This window comes from Myotis lucifugus, unplaced genomic scaffold (genome assembly GCF_000147115.1).
Source record: "Myotis lucifugus unplaced genomic scaffold, Myoluc2.0 scaffold_617, whole genome shotgun sequence".
NCBI classification, from domain to species: Eukaryota; Metazoa; Chordata; class Mammalia; order Chiroptera; family Vespertilionidae; genus Myotis; species Myotis lucifugus.
The window spans coordinates 150,597-170,231 of record NW_005871665.1 but is presented as its reverse complement, the minus strand read 5'-3'; the positions used below and the strand labels follow the sequence as shown (position 1 = coordinate 170,231).

The 19,635-nt window shown below is 45.5% G+C and overlaps 1 protein-coding gene and 1 pseudogene across 5 annotated transcripts in view; both read right to left on the bottom strand.

Moving 5' to 3' along the window:
* Positions 1 to 19,635, bottom strand: part of MORC2 (MORC family CW-type zinc finger 2) — a 38,876-nt gene that overhangs the window by 12,174 nt on the left and 7,067 nt on the right. For all 5 annotated transcript variants that reach the window (XM_014447135.2, XM_014447137.2, XM_014447136.2 and 2 more), the window contains 10 exons: positions 15,655 to 15,708; positions 13,111 to 13,145; positions 9,840 to 9,908; positions 9,256 to 9,346; positions 6,190 to 6,298; positions 2,315 to 2,474; positions 2,094 to 2,205; positions 1,464 to 1,589; positions 824 to 903; positions 32 to 114 (listed from right to left, as the gene is read on the bottom strand). In XM_014447135.2, coding sequence (XP_014302621.1) covers positions 32 to 114; positions 824 to 903; positions 1,464 to 1,589; positions 2,094 to 2,205; positions 2,315 to 2,474; positions 6,190 to 6,298; positions 9,256 to 9,346; positions 9,840 to 9,908; positions 13,111 to 13,145; positions 15,655 to 15,708 — 919 coding nt within the window. The remainder of the gene's footprint in view (positions 1 to 31; positions 115 to 823; positions 904 to 1,463; positions 1,590 to 2,093; positions 2,206 to 2,314; positions 2,475 to 6,189; positions 6,299 to 9,255; positions 9,347 to 9,839; positions 9,909 to 13,110; positions 13,146 to 15,654; positions 15,709 to 19,635) is intronic.
* Positions 14,577 to 14,674, bottom strand: LOC111823687 (annotated as a pseudogene).

The window sequence follows — 19,635 nt, the reverse complement described above, 5'->3', positions numbered from 1 at the left end:
TAGAGAACAGCTGCATGGGGCTGAACCTCACCCTGGAGTCCCGTGTGAGGTCTCCACCCAAGCGTAGTTCTAATGCCCGTGCTTTGCTCTCCGCCTCCCGGGCCTTATCTTCAGCTGAAACACAGAAGAAACCATGGTAAGGGATTCAAAGGCTTAAAACTCTCAGTAATCACTCTTGGATCCCACCGTGAAGTTCCCACTGGACAAGGATGGTGGTGGTGTGTGTGTGAGTGAGTGTGAGTGAGTGTGTGTGTGTGTGAGTGTGTGTGTGTGTGTGTACACACTGCTGAGGAACAAGTGAGCTGGTGAGCAACGGCCCCGCTTGGACTGCACGGTCAGTTCAAAAAGGAAAATCAACGACTCAAGGAAACTGGTACTATTTACATCTGAAACATGCTTTTCAAACATTCCAAGTGAATCAAAACAGGTCAAAAACTGCCCAAGGCAACCCAAGTTAAACCCTCAGCAGAAGCTAGAAGCTATGAGTCCTCAGCCAATCATTCTCCATGAAGAGCCAGGAAGCCCTGTTATCAGGACAGACCTTGAGATTTTTGCCCTGGAGTCATAAACACCAATTTCACAAATATTTGGGCCAGAGGGCACTGTGGGATTCTTCACTCGGTGCAAGCCCAGCAGTTGACAGTGTTTTAGATGAAGAAGAGAGTGTCGGGAGAAAAACTGCTGAGAGGACTGGCCAGCACGGGCAGGGCTGCAGGAGGAGCTGCCCCAGTGGTGGATGGAGCTTTGTCCTAGATCTTGCTTTGGCGATAAGCTCGTGTCCCAGGCGACTCCCACCTAACCCCTCCCGCACAGGGGACATTACCAATCCGTGCTACGTGCTCAGCTTTCTTCACTTCCTGCTCTGCCCGGGTCTTGAAGCGGCTTGATGTGTACTTGTACATCCTGAATGGGGAAAAGGCAGCCTAAGGGCCCGAGGAGTAGGGGGCAGGGTGGCAACCCGAGCAGCTCAGGAAGCGCCCTGACTTCCTGCTTCCTCCCAAGCTGCACTGTCCTGGCCCCTCATGGTGAGCCAGAGCCAAGCTTATTTCAGAAAGAGACTCAATTCCGTACTCTACTTGCCGCTTGCCTCCGGATGCACTTTGATAAGCAAGCTCAGTGCTCCCCAGTTGTTATTAATCCCACGGCATAAACAAACCTCAGTAATCGGCCAGGGTCTTTGCTTTTCTCCTGTGCAGTGTCTACAGGCCCCTCGGCCCTGAAGCCAAGAGGCTCCAACAGCTCACTGTGCCAGGGAGGGCACCCTCCACGTGGCCGAGGGCACTCACACTCAATGAGCTTTGCCAGCCAATCTCCACAGCCCTTGGCCACCTCTATCCCTCCCTCAGGACCCACAGTAAACCACAGGCAGGTAAAGGCCCCAACAGTCAACACTGTCCGAACCTGTCGTCTAGCATCTCTCCAAAACGTCCTGGGAAAGCGTGGCAGGGCGGGCAGGTCCCTACCTGGGCTTATACAGGCAGCACGAGAGCCTCTTGGTCTGCACCTTGTGCCCGTGGATGAAGATCCTCATTCGGGGGTCGATATAGAGCACGGCAGCGTAGGCACGGAAGGAGCGCCGCTCCGGCTTCCTGGAGGTGACGGGAAAAAGGAGTGCGGTCACCCCCCCAACCCGCCCCCAGGGTCCAGCAGGACCGCCTCTCAGCAGGCTCCCACCTCCCCACTCGCATCTCTACTTCTCCTGCCACCTTGAAAGTGTGCTCCCTCAGTGTTGGCACCACATCCTGGCCCCTCCCGTCCCCAGCACAGGCACCCAGACACCAGCCCGGCCCTACAACTGCCCACCACGGACCCGGCAACTCCTCTCCCCTCTCTAGGGCCTCCGTTTCTTCTGTCAAATCAAGGAGGTGGAGCAAGGAATCATCTTTTCCTTTGGCTTAGCTGAGGCCCTGCTGGCCTATTCATCCCTCTGCCTATGGCAAGATGATGTGGAGTTCCCAGCTTCATGAACTCTAACACTGGGAAATCCAGCGAATGAGCTCTCCCCTCTCTCCCTAAAGTCACTTCCTGAGCTTTCCCAACTGAGAAAATGGATACCAGTTCCAGGACTTCCCTCCCTTCCCAGCCATACTCACGTGCCCTCTGGGGAAGTCTCTGCCATCTGGATGTCTCTTGGATTTGAGACTATGTCAAGCTCTGGTTCTCCGTTATCCATGAGTTTGAGATTGAAGATGATCACCAGTGTTCCTGGGGAACAGAAATCCCTCCTTTTTGCCAGGCGCCCCCTGCACATTCCCACAACACCGTGGCTCTGGAGCCAAGGCTTCTAGGTGATGCAGGCTCAAAGCCTACTTACCACTGTCCCCAGGAATCTTCATGAACTGAGTCATCACTTCCTCCTCGTTGTGGAAGGGCGAATACTTGTAGATGAGCTCTGTCTCTATGGAGAACTTTTCCAGGTTGTCTGTGAGAGGGTCCCGGGTCCGAGCATTCCAGGTGGGCAATGGGACTATCACCTATGAGTGAGCACAGGCAGACATTTCCCCTAAAGTGTGCGTTCATTCATCTTATCCCTCCCCACACGTGCGGCCCAAGCTCCACAGCCTGGCACCAGAGGCTCTGTGGCTTCTGCCCCTTCCCAGGATCTGGCCTCACATCACTAGGTCCCCTGGGGCACGCTGGGCTATGCCCTGGGGGCCTGTGCCAAGGCAGCTCCCTGCTCGAGATGTCTCTGGCCACTTTCCTAGTTTGGTAATAATTCTACTCTTTCCACTAAGGAAAGTATATTTGCAATTATGTAGTGAAACTGAAATTACACATACACATAACTTACAACTCAGCAATTCCACTCCCAGGTACATATTCTAAGAGAAACTTTTGTACATATGTACCAGCCAACACCTAAGAACAGCAAAACAGCCACTACAAAGTGGATTAAACTGTAGCATATTTATACAATGGAATACTGTGCAGTGATGGAAATGAACAAAGGAACAGCTACTACCATCAACACAGATGAATCCCACAATGTTACATGATAGAAGCAAAATTAAAATAACCTATGATGAGTGCATTTATATAAAACTCATAAATGCACAAAACTAAACTATTCAAGAACGCACACATAAGTGACAACATTATAAAGAAAAACAAGGAAACAGTCATCACAGTCACCTTAGGGCAGTTCCTTAGAGGCGCAACAGGCAACCTGATTGGTGGAAGTGCACTGGGGACTTCTAGCATCAGCTATGATGGTGGCTGCATGGGTGTTTGCTTTATTTATTCTCTAAACTGTACATACATTTTAACACACTCTTCTTTATGTATGGAATTTAATCTTATGTCTAAAGTATGTTTTAGAAAATTCTACCCTTGTCAATTATGCCTCAATAAAGCTGGGGGGAAATCCTACTCTTTCTTTAAAAACCCTCTCAAATGCCACTTCCCCAGAGGCCTCAGTGTGCTCTCCTCCCCCCACCCCCACCCCCAGACAGCCTCTCAGGACAGTGGCCATCACATGGCCCAACGTGAGGAAAAAGAGCTCTGTACTTTAACAAGTGCCAGGGTGATAAACTGTTAGAGTTCTGGGACATTTTGCTGGTTTCTGAGAAGCTTCCTGCCTAGAGTATCCAACCCTAGGACTGGTTTGCACACATTCCGATGCAGCCAAAAATGTTTATTTTGAAATCTTGGCTGAGTTCGCACTGCAGTAACAATCCAAAACAGTGACCTTCTAGCACCAAGTAAGGAAAAAATTTCAACCTAGTTTTTTCACCAGGGAATTGAGCTCCATTTGTGTTCTGTGAGTTTGTACCTCACTCTGCACCTCCCATTCTTCACAGCAGTCCCAGGTGACAATGGCATTATTTCCACTGTGGGCATTCATTCATTCCCATTGGCACCCACCCGTGCCATCCGAACACTTCTCCTCTGTTCTGGTTCCCCTACCACTCTGGCCGCTCCTGTCTCCGGGCACTCTCTCCTCTCCCAGCCTTTCAATGCCCGCGTGCTTGAGATCCCAGGTCCTCTTCTCACTCTACGAGCTCCTTTAGTTGAGCTTATCTGCTGCCAAGAATCCGGGAGCCAGGCCTCCCCCCCACTCCAGACCCAGACTTAACCTTGAGTGTCCAGGACAAAATACTCTTCCCCTCCCAGCTGCACCCTCCGCCGTTCTTCCTCGGCTCCAGATAGCCTGCCAGGCCCAACTGCCACACCAGAACCTGAGTCAACCAGACCCCTCCTTCCCCTTTCCTCCCTCCATCAGTCAAACACCACATCTGTGGCCCCACGTGCTAGAGAGGAAGACTGCTCCTATTTCGCTCCCTCCCTGCTCTGAGTCCCTTCAGGTTACACACAGCCAGGTCTTTCACCTGGCCCACTCCAACACCCCGATCTTCCCAGGCCAATCACTACACGGTAACCAAACTGATCTTTAAAAAACCCCCAAACCTAACACTGCCACACCTTCTTTAACTGCCTTTTACAGCTGCTTTTAATCAAGTCCCACACACTCACCACGGCCCTGAGGTCAAGACTGACCTGGCCTTCCTGCTCTGTAGAGGCCACACTTCCCTTCAGGTGGCCCCCGGGCCAAGCCCCTTCCCCCAGCCCTCAGGGCCTTGAGCAGATGGTTCCTGAAGACCCCGGCCTGGGCTGAGCTCTCCTGCCTGCCTTTTCCCAGGAGCCTGCTCTTTCCAGCTGCAGGCTCCCCTCACGTCAGGTATGCTGACACTCACCACAAAGGCAAGCTTAACTCGCTGGCTTACCAAGTAAAGATGGTAAAAAAAGATAGCCTTTTATTCCCAACATGAATGAATCTGTGATGATTTAGGTGCACATCTAAACAGGGCTAGTATAAATTTAATCTAATCATGGTTCACCAACAGAAATAAATTAGATTGAAACTGAATTCACCTACCTGTTGATGTGAGAGCCATAGATTTCTCTCTACAGGTACTCTCAGCCCCTTCTTGCAAGCTCTGCCTCCATTTCTCACATATGAAAGGAGATCAGAGTCTAGTCTAAAGCTAGCAGACCAAGGCCTTCTCTAGTCCACGTCTCCCCCCACTCCCCCACCCCCCATCCCATGAGCGGGCAAGGCCTCACCAGATCAGCTCTGCAGATCATCTGAAAACAGAACACTGTACATTCTGTAGGCCTTCCTTCCAGCATAGCAATAATCAGCTGAGGCTGAGCGCCAGCTGCCATTTAGCGAAGTACATACACTGATCTTTTCCACATGCTCACCAGCTTTAGTACCTACTGAGGCCCTATAGGTATCTGACTTGTAGCTTCTGACATAGATGGTTAGAGCAAACACATTTCCTCAAAAGAAAAATGTGCTGCCCTAGCAGGTTTTCTCAGTGGTTAGAGCATCAGCCAGGAGACCGAAGGGTCTCAGTCGCAGGCTCAATCCCCTACCCCAATCGGGGCATGTGCAGGAGGCAGCTAATCGATGTGTCTCTCTCACATTGATGTTTTTCTCTCTCTGTCTCTCTCCTTCCCTTACACTCTAAAAATTAATGGGGGGTGGGGGGTGGGAGGGAGTCCTCGGCTGAGAATTAACAAAAGAAGAAGGAAAAATGTGCTCATAGCACATTCCACAAAATCACCATAATATGGGAAAGACAGCACTGTTCCTATTATTATTGCAGCTGTGGTTTCCACCCACAGTCCTGGAAGCCTCAAATCCTCCCCTCGATAAGACAACTTTCCATACTGACACCCACCAGATTGAATTCAAGCTGCAGATCTAGGGGAGCTGCATATCCAAATCTTGGTTCCGGCCACTCGATGGCCTGAAGCATTCAGGTTTTACTTCCTCTCACGTTAAGATATCTGCCTTCACCCCTCCACCAATTCATTCAACCAGCTAACCCAATTAACAGGGGCGTGGCTGCAATCCTGCAACCCCAATGAGCCCAGCATTGCAAATGACCTATGACAGTGATGGCAAACCTCTGACACGCGTGTCAGAGGTGACACGCGAACTCATTTTTTTGGTTGATTTTTCTTTGTTAAATGGCATTTAAAGATATAAAATAAATATCAAAAATATAAGTCTTTGTTTTACTATGGTTGCAAATATCAAAAAATGTCTATATGTGACACGGCACCAGAGTTAAGTTAGGGATTTTCAAAATGCTGACACGCCGAGCTCAAAAGGTTCGCCGTCTGACCTATGAGAACAGCCCGGGCAGACCCAGGAAATGTGGAGTGGAGGGGACCTACTTCATCAATGCCTTCCTCCTCATGAAAGGTGCGAGACAGGAAGAGGCAGGTCATGGTGTCGTCCTTCTTGGTGAAGAGGATAAAATCCTTCCCGATGCGCATGGAGCCTCTGAAAGGGAAGCAGAACTGGGTCATTCTACCAGGGACTCGAAAGCTCATCTGAGAAAGGAGCAAGTCTACCCGCCGTGACCGGACTGCCTTGGAGCGCTCTCCTACAGGCCTCCTGCGGTCTCAGGACCCTGAGCCGAGTTCCACAGGCCTCGTCCCCACTCCTCCCACCTGACACTCCTCCCTCTGCTCTTCCATTATAACCTTCTCGACCACACTTACCCGCCGTGCAGGGCTCTCTCACCACCCTTCTAGGGCACATTCACTGCTAACATCAGTTCTAGTTAGTCTCACCCCCAGGCGTTGCCACAATGTAACCCTGCTGCCCATGCGCCAGGTTCATCCCAGCCACACAAGGGCTGCTATCCCCTCCAGATTTCAGTCCAGTAACTGATACCTTTAACACATCAGCGTCCATGCTAACCACAACCAATTCCCATCCTGTCCTTCCTTCACTGACACAAACTCCCCTAGCATCCACTCATCAAATGGCAGCACCATCAAGGGAACAGCCCACTACCTACGCTCACAAGTCTTCAAAAACAAAAAAAAAAACAAAAAAAACAAAAAACAGTACGATCCCAAGGTTAACCATATAAAATATAATTCTTGATCACAGTTGTCGAGGGGGCCTATAATTGACTCGGGTCCTGTAAGTACAGCCATCTTCTGTCTCAGAACCGTTTGACCCCCTCCAGCTCATTATGACACAGGCAGGTCCCTGCTTCTGGATGCAACTAGTTCCTGGGCAATGTGCCTCCAGGAATTGACTGCTTCCTTCCTGTCCGGCCATGTGAAACCAGCTGAGGAACAGGCCAGGACAGGCCTTCCCGGGAGGCACGGAACAGTTGTCCGGCAGAAGCGTGAGCACCCATGGGAGGACTCCCCACTCAACAATGGGGCTATTTAGTTCCTTTCTTCTGAGCAGCTTCTGGGACTTGATGGCTATTATCTCATTAGTCCTCGTCATGCCCGAGGGAGGCGATGGCAATAAGGAGCCTTATTACTCTCATCTATGTACAAATACAAACCAGACTGGTATGCCAAACACACAAATGAATGCCATGTCCCATTATCCTAAATGCTCCGGACAACTCCCAGGACACTATCCAGAGACACCCTGGGGGCTGCCAAGTTCTGTTTCTCCTCTTCCAGTTCCCGAAGTTCTGGCAATGCTCCTTCCCGGCAATTTCACAGTCCTCCTTCCCTAAAGCTTCTGGGTGGCAAAATGAGGCACGGTACCTTGCCTTCTGCCAGAACTTACTCTTGCCCTAAATTGGCAAAAACTCCCAATTTGTGCCACGTTCTTCCGCAGTCTTTGAACCTGATAGCAACAATCCCAAGATGCCACTTCTCTCGGCTCCCTGCTTCTCAGCCCTATTCTCACCACAAATCACTTCCTCCGAAAACCTTTTCAACTTCTGAATTGGTATCAAAATGAATCCACTCTGAACACTAGATGGCTCCATCTCAATGGGTCCTTTACAATTGTTCTACTAAAAATATGCTAACGACATCACCCTCAACTTCTGTACTCTCTCCTTTCCGATCTTCTAAGCACTTTTAGAGTCATATTTCATTTGCTCCTAAAACTTGCTCCATAAGGGAGAATGTCAGAGATTAGAATCCTATATCCTAGGTTAGGAAATAGATATTCAGAGATGAAATGTTTATCTGAGGCCAGGGAACTGATAAAACAGGTAGGAGAAACCGGGCCTACAATCCAGGGGGCAAGTCAGGGTTTCATTACCATCACACTGGTATGTATGATATAATCCCAATTTATAAAGGAGGAAGCTGAGGCTCAAATAACTAATTAAGTGAGGTAAGATTTGGATTTTATTTTAGTTTGTCTGACTTAAGTGAAAGACACAATTTGCAGTCAGAAATTCTGGTTTATATCTTTGCTCTACACTTGGGCACCTTTATATTTTTGGGCAAATCATTTCACCCCTATAAACCTCAATTTCCGCATCTGAAAATGAGCATAACAGAACCGACACCTCACAGGACCACAGGGAGGATTGAACAAGATCAGTTAAGCTTTTAGCACAGTGCCTGGCACATGGTAAGTGCCTGTGGATACCATCTGGTTCCTGTCCTAAGAGACAAATCAAAAGTCCAGGTACCATGTCTTTGGAAGCACTTTCGTTCTTGCCCACACACCCAAAGCACACTGCATGTGAGGGACAACTAATGCTGTTGACTGGCCAAACCACCACTCTCTCTCAAAGAAAACACGTCTCCACAGCAGGACTGAAAACATGACACAGAATTCCATTTGTACAAACTCCAATTCCACTGCGTCTTATTCAATCCAAGGATACGTACAGCTGGGAGTGAGCATTTCAGAAATAGAAACCTTTCTCTTGGGGCTTCACTCAAAGCCAGAACACATTCCAAACACCAAACAAGTGGGAACCAAGGTCTGAGAAAGAAGTCCCAAGGGATCTGAAGACATTAGGTAGGTCCCTGCCACAGGGCCTAGCGGGGCATGCAAGTGGAGACCATGCCCTTTAGGATGGAGATTTGGGTCTCTCTGACTCACCCTGGGTCCCCAATGCCTAGCACAAAGCATGACATATGGCAGGTGCTCAGGGAACACTGCTGCACCATGAAGCAACTTCCTCCCTGTCTCAGATATATCCCAATCCCACAAAACTATCACGCCACACCTCAACTACAGGGTAAGACATTTTCAACAGGAAGAGAGGTACAGTACAGGGCACAGTGCCAAGAGAAACCTACAGCTTCTCCCGCAACTGGTTTTGGGCATCCATACTTTTGTTCTGTAAAGTACACAAGGCTGAACAACAGTAAGTCCCCAATCCACTCCTTTCTGACTTTCCTTGTTACAGAGTTACAGTGATGGAGACAAGATAGCGCTCATGAGACAGAAGCAGGAGAGCATTGCTTGATTTTGTTTTGAGTCCTGTGACAGGCTTCCAGGATACTTACGATTTTAACCCATTCCCATACTGCCCAATCTGGGTGGACTCAGGCGTTCGTTTGGCTGACTTCCCAAACTGGATCACACTGGCAGCATCGTCTAAAATGGCAAGCATAAGTGAAAAGTCTGCATTTCTTTTCCAGGCTCCTCAAAAACCAAAGGTCTGAGCCTTGCTAACCCCAAGTAGGGCCGTGTGTCTACTGAAAACCTCTGTCCAAGGACATTCACAACCATGAGGCAATTGGACACAACACCTAACTGGCCTGTCAGTTTCAGTTTAGCCATCACTATGACCCTGTTTTGTTACCCAAACATGGTAATAAGGTGTGTGTGTGTGTCCTGTAGTTTCAGCTCTGGGATGTTGTGCAAGCTGATAAATATAATGTCAAGAGACAGGTAATCTGACTGACTTCAGGCTGCCATTCTGATGCTATCTCCCATGCTGGGACAAGACCCAGCAAATCCACATGTGGAATTATGCCTGAGATGTTGCAACACACTCCTCTCTCTCTTGCTGGATCTTTGAGTCACAAAAATGAGGCCACAAAAAAACAAGTTAACACAGCCGGTATTTATAAAAATGGTTACTTACTTGGATCCATTCCTGCTCCATCATCCAAAAAGCAAAGCATAAATCCCCCTCGAAGATCCTCTCGCCTTTCTATAAAAGAAGAGGCCGTCATTACTGGGTGATTACCCTCCAGAGAGCGGCAGCATGGGTAGGGTAAGAAGGGGGATCAGTGTGAAGGTTAGTTCAAAAAGGTCAGGTCAAACCTAGCTTCTCCTTATAACAGACCTAGCTAGTATAAGTTAGGGCCCTTGGGAGTGGAAATCCCAAAGCTTCTCCAATTCCTTCTAGTTCATACAAAGCTTGAGAGACTCGATATGGAGGACACAGAATACCTGGCCCAGTATCCAACCAAACCCAGGGCCACTGACTACACATGTATTTCACACATACCTCAATCATCCCTCTGCTTGTCTCCATCTGGGTTATTTCCACGCTACCTTCTGCTGTGAACCTCAAGACACTGAAGCACTCCCACTACTGCATGCTAAACCTTATCAACACTGCTCAAACCCAACATGGCACATCCTTTGTAGGTTAAGTTCAAAGTGATCAAGCCAGTCATGCTGTGGGTATAGTGGTGGCAGCTGCTATCTCAAAGATGAATTCCTACGTCTCTATGCGACTATCCCCAGGCTAACTCCAGTTTCTGGGCTATCTGTATTCACCATCGCATCCTCTGTTTGCTGTGGGTCTTTGAAATGACTCCTCAACCAAGAGCGAAATAGTACAGGTGCCGCGAAAGTGCCTGGTTCCCAGCTGGATAGGCCTGACTGCAAGGAGGAAGAGTCCTTTGAGGGTAAGTGACAGAGCAGCCATGGGAGAGCCTCTCGGCTAACAGGAAGGGAATGCAACAGGCTATGACCGCCATTCCAGTGAGTGGAAGACGCTCTTCTTTCGGGAGCTGTCTTCTGCAGTGGCAAGTGGTTACTCCGAGTCTGGGTCATGTGATACTAGTCAACACTGGAGAAGGAATCCCCAAATAGGGAAAGGGCCCACCCTAGAGTTTCCAAGAGTTTGCCTTCTGACCCAGTGAGGACGAGGTGGGCAAAGGAGGACCAGCTCAGGCACTGGAATCAGGAGAGAACTTCTACTAAAAGGAAGGTCTATGTAAGGCACCACAGGAACAAGCCCAGCGCTGCTCTGAGCTTAGTTCCTAAGTGAATACATCTTTTTCTCCCCTAAGCTGCAGTTCACCAACTTCATAAAATTATCTAAGCTGAGGAATCTGTTTAAAATGCGTGTCCTCCCCTCAGGCTAAAGATTCAAGTGAGTCATGACCGCCTTCCATTAAATGGACTAGTTAGTGCAATTTAAAATGCTATTTCAGAAGTACTATAAACCACAGATTTTCAAGTATCACTCAGTGTTCAGGAAGCTAAACTCTGCTGAAACATTAATAACAAGTGCTTCTTGAAAGTTCAAGGACCTTCCTGGAAGTACTATTGGTAGATAAGAAAATTTCTCCTCGTGGCAAAGCCTCTCATCAAGGTCTCTAGAGAATCCAAATGAGACCTAGCAAGCAGGAGCAAGTGCAAGTAACGTGCAAAAAGGCTTCCAAGTTTATTCTAGAAGGAGCAAAGTGTCATGAAGACGCAAACAGGCCAGGTACAGACCATGGTAACAATGTGCTAAAAGTGGCCATGGGCCATTGCTGTGCACTTCAGCCATGAGCTGTACATGAAGACTGCTTTGGGACCTAGAACCTGGCTGGAGCCAAGTGCATTCCAAAAGTCCCCAAAGATCACTGGTGGCATTTCTTGAATGCTACCTAGGAAGTTACTTTTAGGCCCTTGTGTTTCTTATAACAGGACTTGCAGGCTGTTTTAACACACAATCAACCCTTAACAGTGGGTCTGAGATCCCTTTCTGGCTCAGGGACTTCATTTCAAAGATTTTTCATTTGTTTTATGAGGGTAAGAAACCCACATGTGGAGGATCCTCCTGGCCACACAGTGACCGACACTGTGTAAGCAGCTAATAGTGTCCAGAACCATGGTCATGTGCAACACTACTTCAGGGCCAAGAGAGGCTAGCCAACACAGCAGTAACCTCTTCAACCCTGTAAGCAGGCAGTGTGGCATCTTTACCTAGCTACAATGCTTATCCCAATCGTTGGTTTATTCGATGAATATTTACTGAGCACTTCCTTTGTGCCTGACTCTGTGATGAAGATAATTGCAGTGAACAATGCAGATGTGATCACTGTCTCCATGAAGCTTACAGTCCAATGGACTCTACTCTCTGTAGCCGATCAGGTAAGCAGGAGACTAAGAAAAGTATCAGCTAGAGCAAAATGTAGTGTGCATACAAATCACTGAAGAACTTGTGAAAATAAAGATTCTGGGCTCCACCCTAGAGTGTCTAATTGTGTGGGTCTGAAGTGGTACCTGAAAATCTGCATTTCTAGCATGCTCCCAGGTGATCCATCGGAGATCCATTCTGAGAAGCTAGTCAATTTTATTCAAAATATTACCTCAAACTTTTCAGAAGACTTCAGAAAAACAGATCATGCTATCCAAATTTGGATTTAAAAGCTGTCTTCCTCTATTCTGCTTTCAGATTGTTAGCATTCAAATGATCCAAAAGAAGTGCTAGCACAAACATTAAACAGGCAGAAAGCAAACTATTTAAAAAAAAAAAAGGGCCAATGATAATGACTAAAAATTCTTCCACTGTTGCACTCCCTCTAGGAAAAAAAAGGGGGGGGGCTCTTACCGCCAAACAACAGAGCCAATTAAATAAGCAAAGCAGTACATGCTTCAGTATCTTTAAATTCCAAGCAAAACAGCCTTCCTTCCTACCTGACACCTTTGCTTGAAAACATCTCTGCAAACCTCAGTGCCAACCCAGTTACCCAGCTGTTTTATGCAACTGACATAAAAGCTGGGACTGGTCTTCGCCATGGTGGAAGGAGAAACTGGCCTCCAACAAGATGTCTCTCTGGCTGCAGATGCTATAAACCTGGTCACCTGCTAACTCCAACCAATAAAACCACTAGTGGTTGTTATTACACTCCCCACTACCCTGTTCCATCGGCCCTATAAACCTCCTGGTGGCTTTTTGAATAGATCTAGATCTGGTCACCCTGTGTTAGTTTCTTGGTGTAAACTAATTCTTGGTTTCTATTACATGCCTAACCAGGGTGCCCTGTTTCTACCTAAGACCTAGAGTAATTGTGCCATATCCTCGGGCTCCAGAAATCAGTTATTTCACACTCATTTCTTCTTAGGCATAGCAATAAGTGATTTAAAAGGAACTGGGCATTAGAAGAAAAGACTGATGTGTGTCTCACCTGCATAAATATCCATTCTGGTGGCATCAGCATCTCTGCAAAATTAAAAGGAAAAAAAATCAAGATCCAAGTGAGAATCTGAAATGCCACCTATGCACAGTATTATGAAATGGGTACTATTTTGAACCTATTTTCAGGAATTCATACAGTCATTCTACATACATTAAAGCTATACTTTTTATACCTGATAACACTATTTTCCTTTTCTGACTGTAAAACACCTAGAGCAGCTCCAAATTATTTTAAATAATCACATGACAGAGCCTGGATATATATTTTTAAATACAAATTTCATAGTGAAAACATCTAGAAGTAAAAACATTCCCCTTTAGATACTAAGAACTGACACAAATCCGTGTTTCTCTCTATCAATTACAATCATAAAAAATGTTCCAGCCCTAGCCGGTTTGGCTCAGTCCACAGGGTGTCAGCCCGAACACTGAAGGGTCACAGGTTCGATTCCTGTCAAGGGCATGTACCTCAGTTTCAGTCTTGATCCCCAGCCCCAGCATGCAGGAGGCAACCAATTGATGTGTGCCTCTCTCACATTGATGTTTCTCTCTCTCTGTGTTTCTCCCGCTCCCTCCTAACTCTCTCTAAAAATCAACGGGGGAGGGAGGTTGGCTGAGGGGAGGTCAATAGGGGGAAAAGGAGACATATGTAATACTATATGTAATACTTTAAACAATAAAATAAAACTTAAAAAAAATCAATGGGAAAATGTCCTCAGGTGACGATTAACAACAACAACAACGTTCCAGCCCTGTCTGGTGTGGCTATTGGTTGAGCATGGTCCTGTGCACCAAAAAGGTCACCGGTTAAATTCCTGGTCATGGCACATGCCCAGGTTTCAGGTTCGATCCCAAGTTGAGGTGCATGTGGGAGGCAACCAATCGATGTTTCTCTCTCACATCAATGTTTCTCTCTTTCCTTCTCCCTCCCTCTCTAAAATCTCTAAAACTAAAAATAAAAATGTGCCAATAACTTGTGCATTTCCCCTTCTCACCAAGACATTGAGAAAAAAAGAAAATAAGCTGCTCTAAGGCCTATGAAAAAAATCAAGTCCTATGGTATACATACTACAGGCAGCAGACTGATTCACAAGCCCATAACCTTATCCTCCCTAACCAGTAAAGGAAGTTGAGGTACCCACTATATTCTATCCACCAGCTGATATGCAAGTTCAGTCATCAATGAAGGCTTCCATAAAGGTATGGAAGTAATCTACCCCAATTTGGCAACTGCAAGCAAGGAAATCATGCAGTCTCATTGATTTTAAATGCAAAAATTCAACTCAAAACCATATAACTCCACATGTACCTATTCCCAAATACATAAAAACATTTTCAAATGTGAGAAAAATTGGCAAAATGTATAAGCAAGAACACATACTCCCAAGAATCTCCAGTTCACCATGATATATAAAAAAAGTTAGCCACAACACACCATGGTCTCACTAAGCTAACAAGTGGTAAATTCAAGCATAGTTCCATTAAACTACAATATTTTTAAACTGATAAGAACAAATATTACACTTTTTCTTAGCCAAAGGCCAAGAAGCGATTACAATATTTTTAAAAAGAACAAAAATTATGAGTCAATCAGGATTGAAACAAAATAGGAGTTTGGTGTGTGTTGTTGTTTTTTTTGTAAAATAACTTGTTAGCTGGCACACTTCTATGAATAGTCCGGTGGAAAATAATGAAAGTAATAATAGTATAGGTTTATAGTATAGACATAGGTAGACATAGAAGATTATCAGCAAGCTCATTAACTGGGGATCTGTTTAAAAGTACTAGTACTTCTACTATTAACTCTTATCCTCTTCTTCCTTTGTTAGTCATCAACACCTAGTCAATAAACAATGTCTGAATTTTATGTTTGCATTCAGAAACAAGACTGAAACAATATATTCATAATAGAAACAGAATGCTGTTTTGCATTTTTATTTGCTTATCTTTGAACCAACTTAAAACTTTTCAGTCTTATACAGTAACATTGATAGGCTTTCAGCACTAAGAAGTCCATATAACACAGTGCTAAAGAATAATTTCTTCCAAGCACAGCTGCTCACAATTGAAAGATGCTTTGATCCACTGGAGTCATCTGACAATAAAATAAACACTTTGGGAAGACACAAAACTCTGGAATAATTTTAAAGACATTAGATAGTGTACTCTCCTGATAGCACCAATTAAATCAAAGCTTGTCTGTCTCATTAATTTGATTCCTAAATTTCAATCTTAATTCCCTGTGTTTCACTACAATTATCTTGCTCTAACACACATGGGAAGGTAGCTTTGGAGGTTAGAAGTTCATTATTTTTATGCTAGAACACCAAGGAATGAATGGATTAAAGTTAATCAAATAAAGTGGAGTTATCAACTAATGTGCAATTAAAAATACTCTTTTGGGTAGCAAGCCTCTTAGGAGTGAGTCATGGCTGTTACAGAATTGCCTTCCTCCCATGTCTTCAGAGAGCAAAGGTCACAATGGCCCAAATGTTTTCAAGCACATACTACATGCCTGCAGAAGACTACGTACCTTGCATTATCAACCAGTTCAGCAAGAGCACCGAACAAGAATTCATGAGTAGTTCTAAAATGATAAACAGAATCAGCAAAAGAATTATGGGGAAAAAATCAAGGTTATAAAATACTAAGTTTGTAGGAAACAATCTAAAATCACGATGAGCATTGTCAATTTATACTCCTGAAATTTAAACTTCATCATCTCCCTAATTTCCTTTAAGTATTAAGTCCTGATATCTACACAGAAATGTTTATTCTTACTATGTTGAGAAACCCACCCCAAAGCATTAAAATATTCCTATGTATACTATTGCTAAAAGCAGTGTTTTTACTACTCATATTCCGCCTAGAAAAATACATGTAATTTATTTTTCATTGCTTTAACCAGCTGTTTCTGCATATCTCTAAGCATGCTCAATGGACATCTTGTTAGCATTTTGCTTTACTAATACTTGCGTATGATCTACTAGTGAAAGAAGAAAATCCATTCAATGTTGTGCAATTTATGAGCACAAATATTCCATTTGAAAGTGGAGAAGAAAGAAGAGAAAAATCCACTTCCTTTCTCTTACTCTGGCTAAAAAAAACAGAACTTTCTACACATTAAAGGAATGCAAGACCCTCTAAGGACAATTCCTTCTAGGACAAAAGCATGGTATGGTCTCTTAGGGCCCTTGTTAAAGTTAACCCCTTCAGAGGAGAGAAGTTTACGGTCTACTCCTTGGAGGCTGCTCAAAGTTTGGGCTGGTAAGTATACAATTACCATGTTATTCGAAACTGAATAGAGATTATATTTATGGGGAAAAAAAGGTAAGATTTATCCTTAAACTTATTCCTCCAAATACACTCTCTATAATTTCCCATAATAGTATTCATTAGATATTAGATATAAAAGTAGGACATGTCCACTCAGAACCACCTAGAAACTTGGACTTCTTTTTTCAAAAATAACCAAATTATCCCAGCTAATTTTTTTTTGTATACAAAGTTTCAGCCAGTAGATATACTAAAATTTTCAAATATTTCAGAATGAAATAAACCATTATTAAATAACCAGCATCTAGGATCTCTGATCACTAACTATATTGTTTAAACAAATTTTAAAATGTTTATAAAATAAATACCCAAAACTGAACTGCTAAAAACACTGATTTTTTCCTCCTCAGGTAAATATTCAAATTTTTACAAATGCAAATTTTGAATTAAAACTACCAGTTCTGAGAATTTTAGGAAGAACTTTCCCCCATGAGATCAGTGAATATATGCTGCTAATCCAAAAGTGACAGCAGTAAATAAATTTTAACAAAAAGTAGAAAATTTATCTCCAATTCAAATAGAAAGTAGGGCTCAAATTGTTTATTTTACATTAAAAAAACATTTTCTAAGAGAAAAACATGTATAAAACATCCATACCTTTAATTATTAAAAATTCTTAAGTCTTTAAAATCATATTAAATTCTTCAAATTATCTTTTTTTTAATGTTTTTATTGATTTCAGAGAAAGGAAGAGGGAGAGATAGAAACATCGATGAGAGAAACATCTATCAGCTGTCTCCTGCACACCCCATACTGAGGATCGAGCCCCCAACCTGGGCATGTGCCCTGACTGGGAATCGAACTGGTGACATTCCTGGCACATGGGACTATGCTCAACCAACTGACCCACACCAGTTGGGCTAAATTCTTCAAATTACCAATTGAATTTTTTTTTAAGTATTCTGTATATTACTCCACTAAAAAAAGAGAGATAAAAAGTAATAAGCTAGAAAATTAAAGTGATTTGTTGAAGGTAACGTAAGTTAAAAATAAACCTAACATTTGCTCTTAAGCTTTCAACCAGTCATTTTCCTAACTCAGAATTTACAAAGTGAATTAGTGTTCTGTACTCTAAGTTAAAGAATGAAGTATCTGGTCTTTTAGGGAAAATGTTGAATATGAATAGTTTGGAAAACTTATTCTAATACCCTTTTGCCTTCTCAGCAATACATATTTCTTTTTTTAAAATATATTTTTATTGATTTCAGAGAGGGAGGGACAGGAAGAGAGATATAATAGGAACATCAATGATGAGAATCATTGATCAGCTGCCTCCTGCACACCCCACACTGGGGATCGAGCCTGCAACATGGGAAATATGCCCTTGACAGAAATCCAACCTGGGACCCTTCAGTCCACAGTCCAACGTTCTATCCACTGAGCCAGACAGGCTAGGGCAGCAATACATATTTCTGATCACTTCACATGAAAATGAGAGAGGTTTAGAATTCAATAGTAAGATCTCAAAAGAGCAAGCACAAACTGTCTCTGGCTGTTTTCACTGCTTTCTTTATATTGTTTAGAAATGTGCCTTGTACATTTAGAATTTTTAAAAATCATTCCAAATGGTCTTCCTTGTTCCACACTTATCAATGCTGTTCCACACTTCCATATTTCAGGTAAGTTAACAAGTATCTTTAAAATGTAACTAAGGAATACTTTTGTGATGTGTACTGATACATCAAAAAAGGTGCCTTTTGTGACAATCCTATATAATAAAAGCCTAATATGCTAAGTGTCTGGTTGTCCGGTTGTCCATTCAACCAATCAAAGCATAATATGCTAATGATATGCTGAGGCTGCTCAACTGCTCACTATGACGTGCACTGACCACCAGGGGGCAGATACTCTGACCAGTAGGTTAGCTAGCTGCTCGAGTCTGGCCGATGATTGGGACTGAGCAAGATGGTCCAGACACACCCTGGAGCCCTCCCACAGTCCCTCCCCGGCTGGCCAACCTCCCTCATCCCTCCCGGGCCCTGATCGTGCACCAATGGGATCCCTTGGCCTGGCCTGTGCCCACTTGCAATCCTGGACCCCTCGGGGGTGTTGGAGAGCCGGTTTCGGCCCAATCCCATAGGCCAGGCTGAGGGGCCCCACTGGTGCACGAATTCGTGCACTGTGTCTCTAGTCTACACTAATAAAAGAGAAAAATGGTAATTGGCGTACGACCGCTACCCTTCCCATTGGCTAATCAGTATATCCTTATGCAAATTAACTGTCAGCCAAGATGGCGGCCGGCAGCCATGCACTGAAGCGAACATGAGGCTTGCTTGCTCCAGTGACTGCAGACTCCAACGTTCCCCGCCTGCGCTGCCGGCCTCTGAGCTGGCAGTTTGAAACATTCTAACAAATATAGCCGGCTGGGATCTCAGAGCTGAAGTTATACATTGTTTCGATTATAGAACGGCAAACAAACCAGCAGCGGAAGCCTCAGAGCTAGAGCCAGAGCTAAAGCTGGCCCAGAAGAAAAAAAAAAAAGAAAAAAAGGAGCGGTTGGGAGCTTCTGTCAATCGCCAGCCTTAAAGCAGCCCTCAGCCCCTCACCCAGACTGGCCAGGCACCCCAGTGGGGACCCCCACCCTGAAGGGTGTGTGACCAGCTGCAAACAGCCATCATCCCCTCATCCAGGCTGGCCAGGCACCCCAGTGGGGACCCCCAGCCTGATCCAGGACACCCTTCAGGGCAAACCAGCCAGCCCCCACCCGTGCACCAGGCCTCTATCCTATATGGTAAAAGGGTAATATGCCTCCCAGCACCAGGATCAGCGGAGCTGCGAGGCCTCCTGGCACCAGATCAGCATGACAGGGTGCAGCGCCCAAACCCCCCTGATCGCCCTGCGGCTCTGTGTGTGACAGGGTGTGGCGTCCCAACCCCCCTGATCAGCCCTGCTCTGTGTGTGACAGGGGGTGGGGCCCCAACCCCCCCCCCCCCAAGGCCCCTGCTTTTGGTGTGAGGGGGTAGAGCCATAACCTCCCCATCGGCCCTGCCCTGAGGGTGAAAGTGGGGGGGCCCCAACCCCCTGATGGGCCCTGTTCTGTGGGTGAAAGAGGGGGGGGCCCCAACCCCCTGATCCGCCCTGCTGTGTGTGTGAAAGGGGGGGGGGCCCTAATTCCCCTAACGGCCCTACTCTGGGAGTGACAGGGGGGGAGTTCCCAAACCCCCTGAGGGCCCTGCTC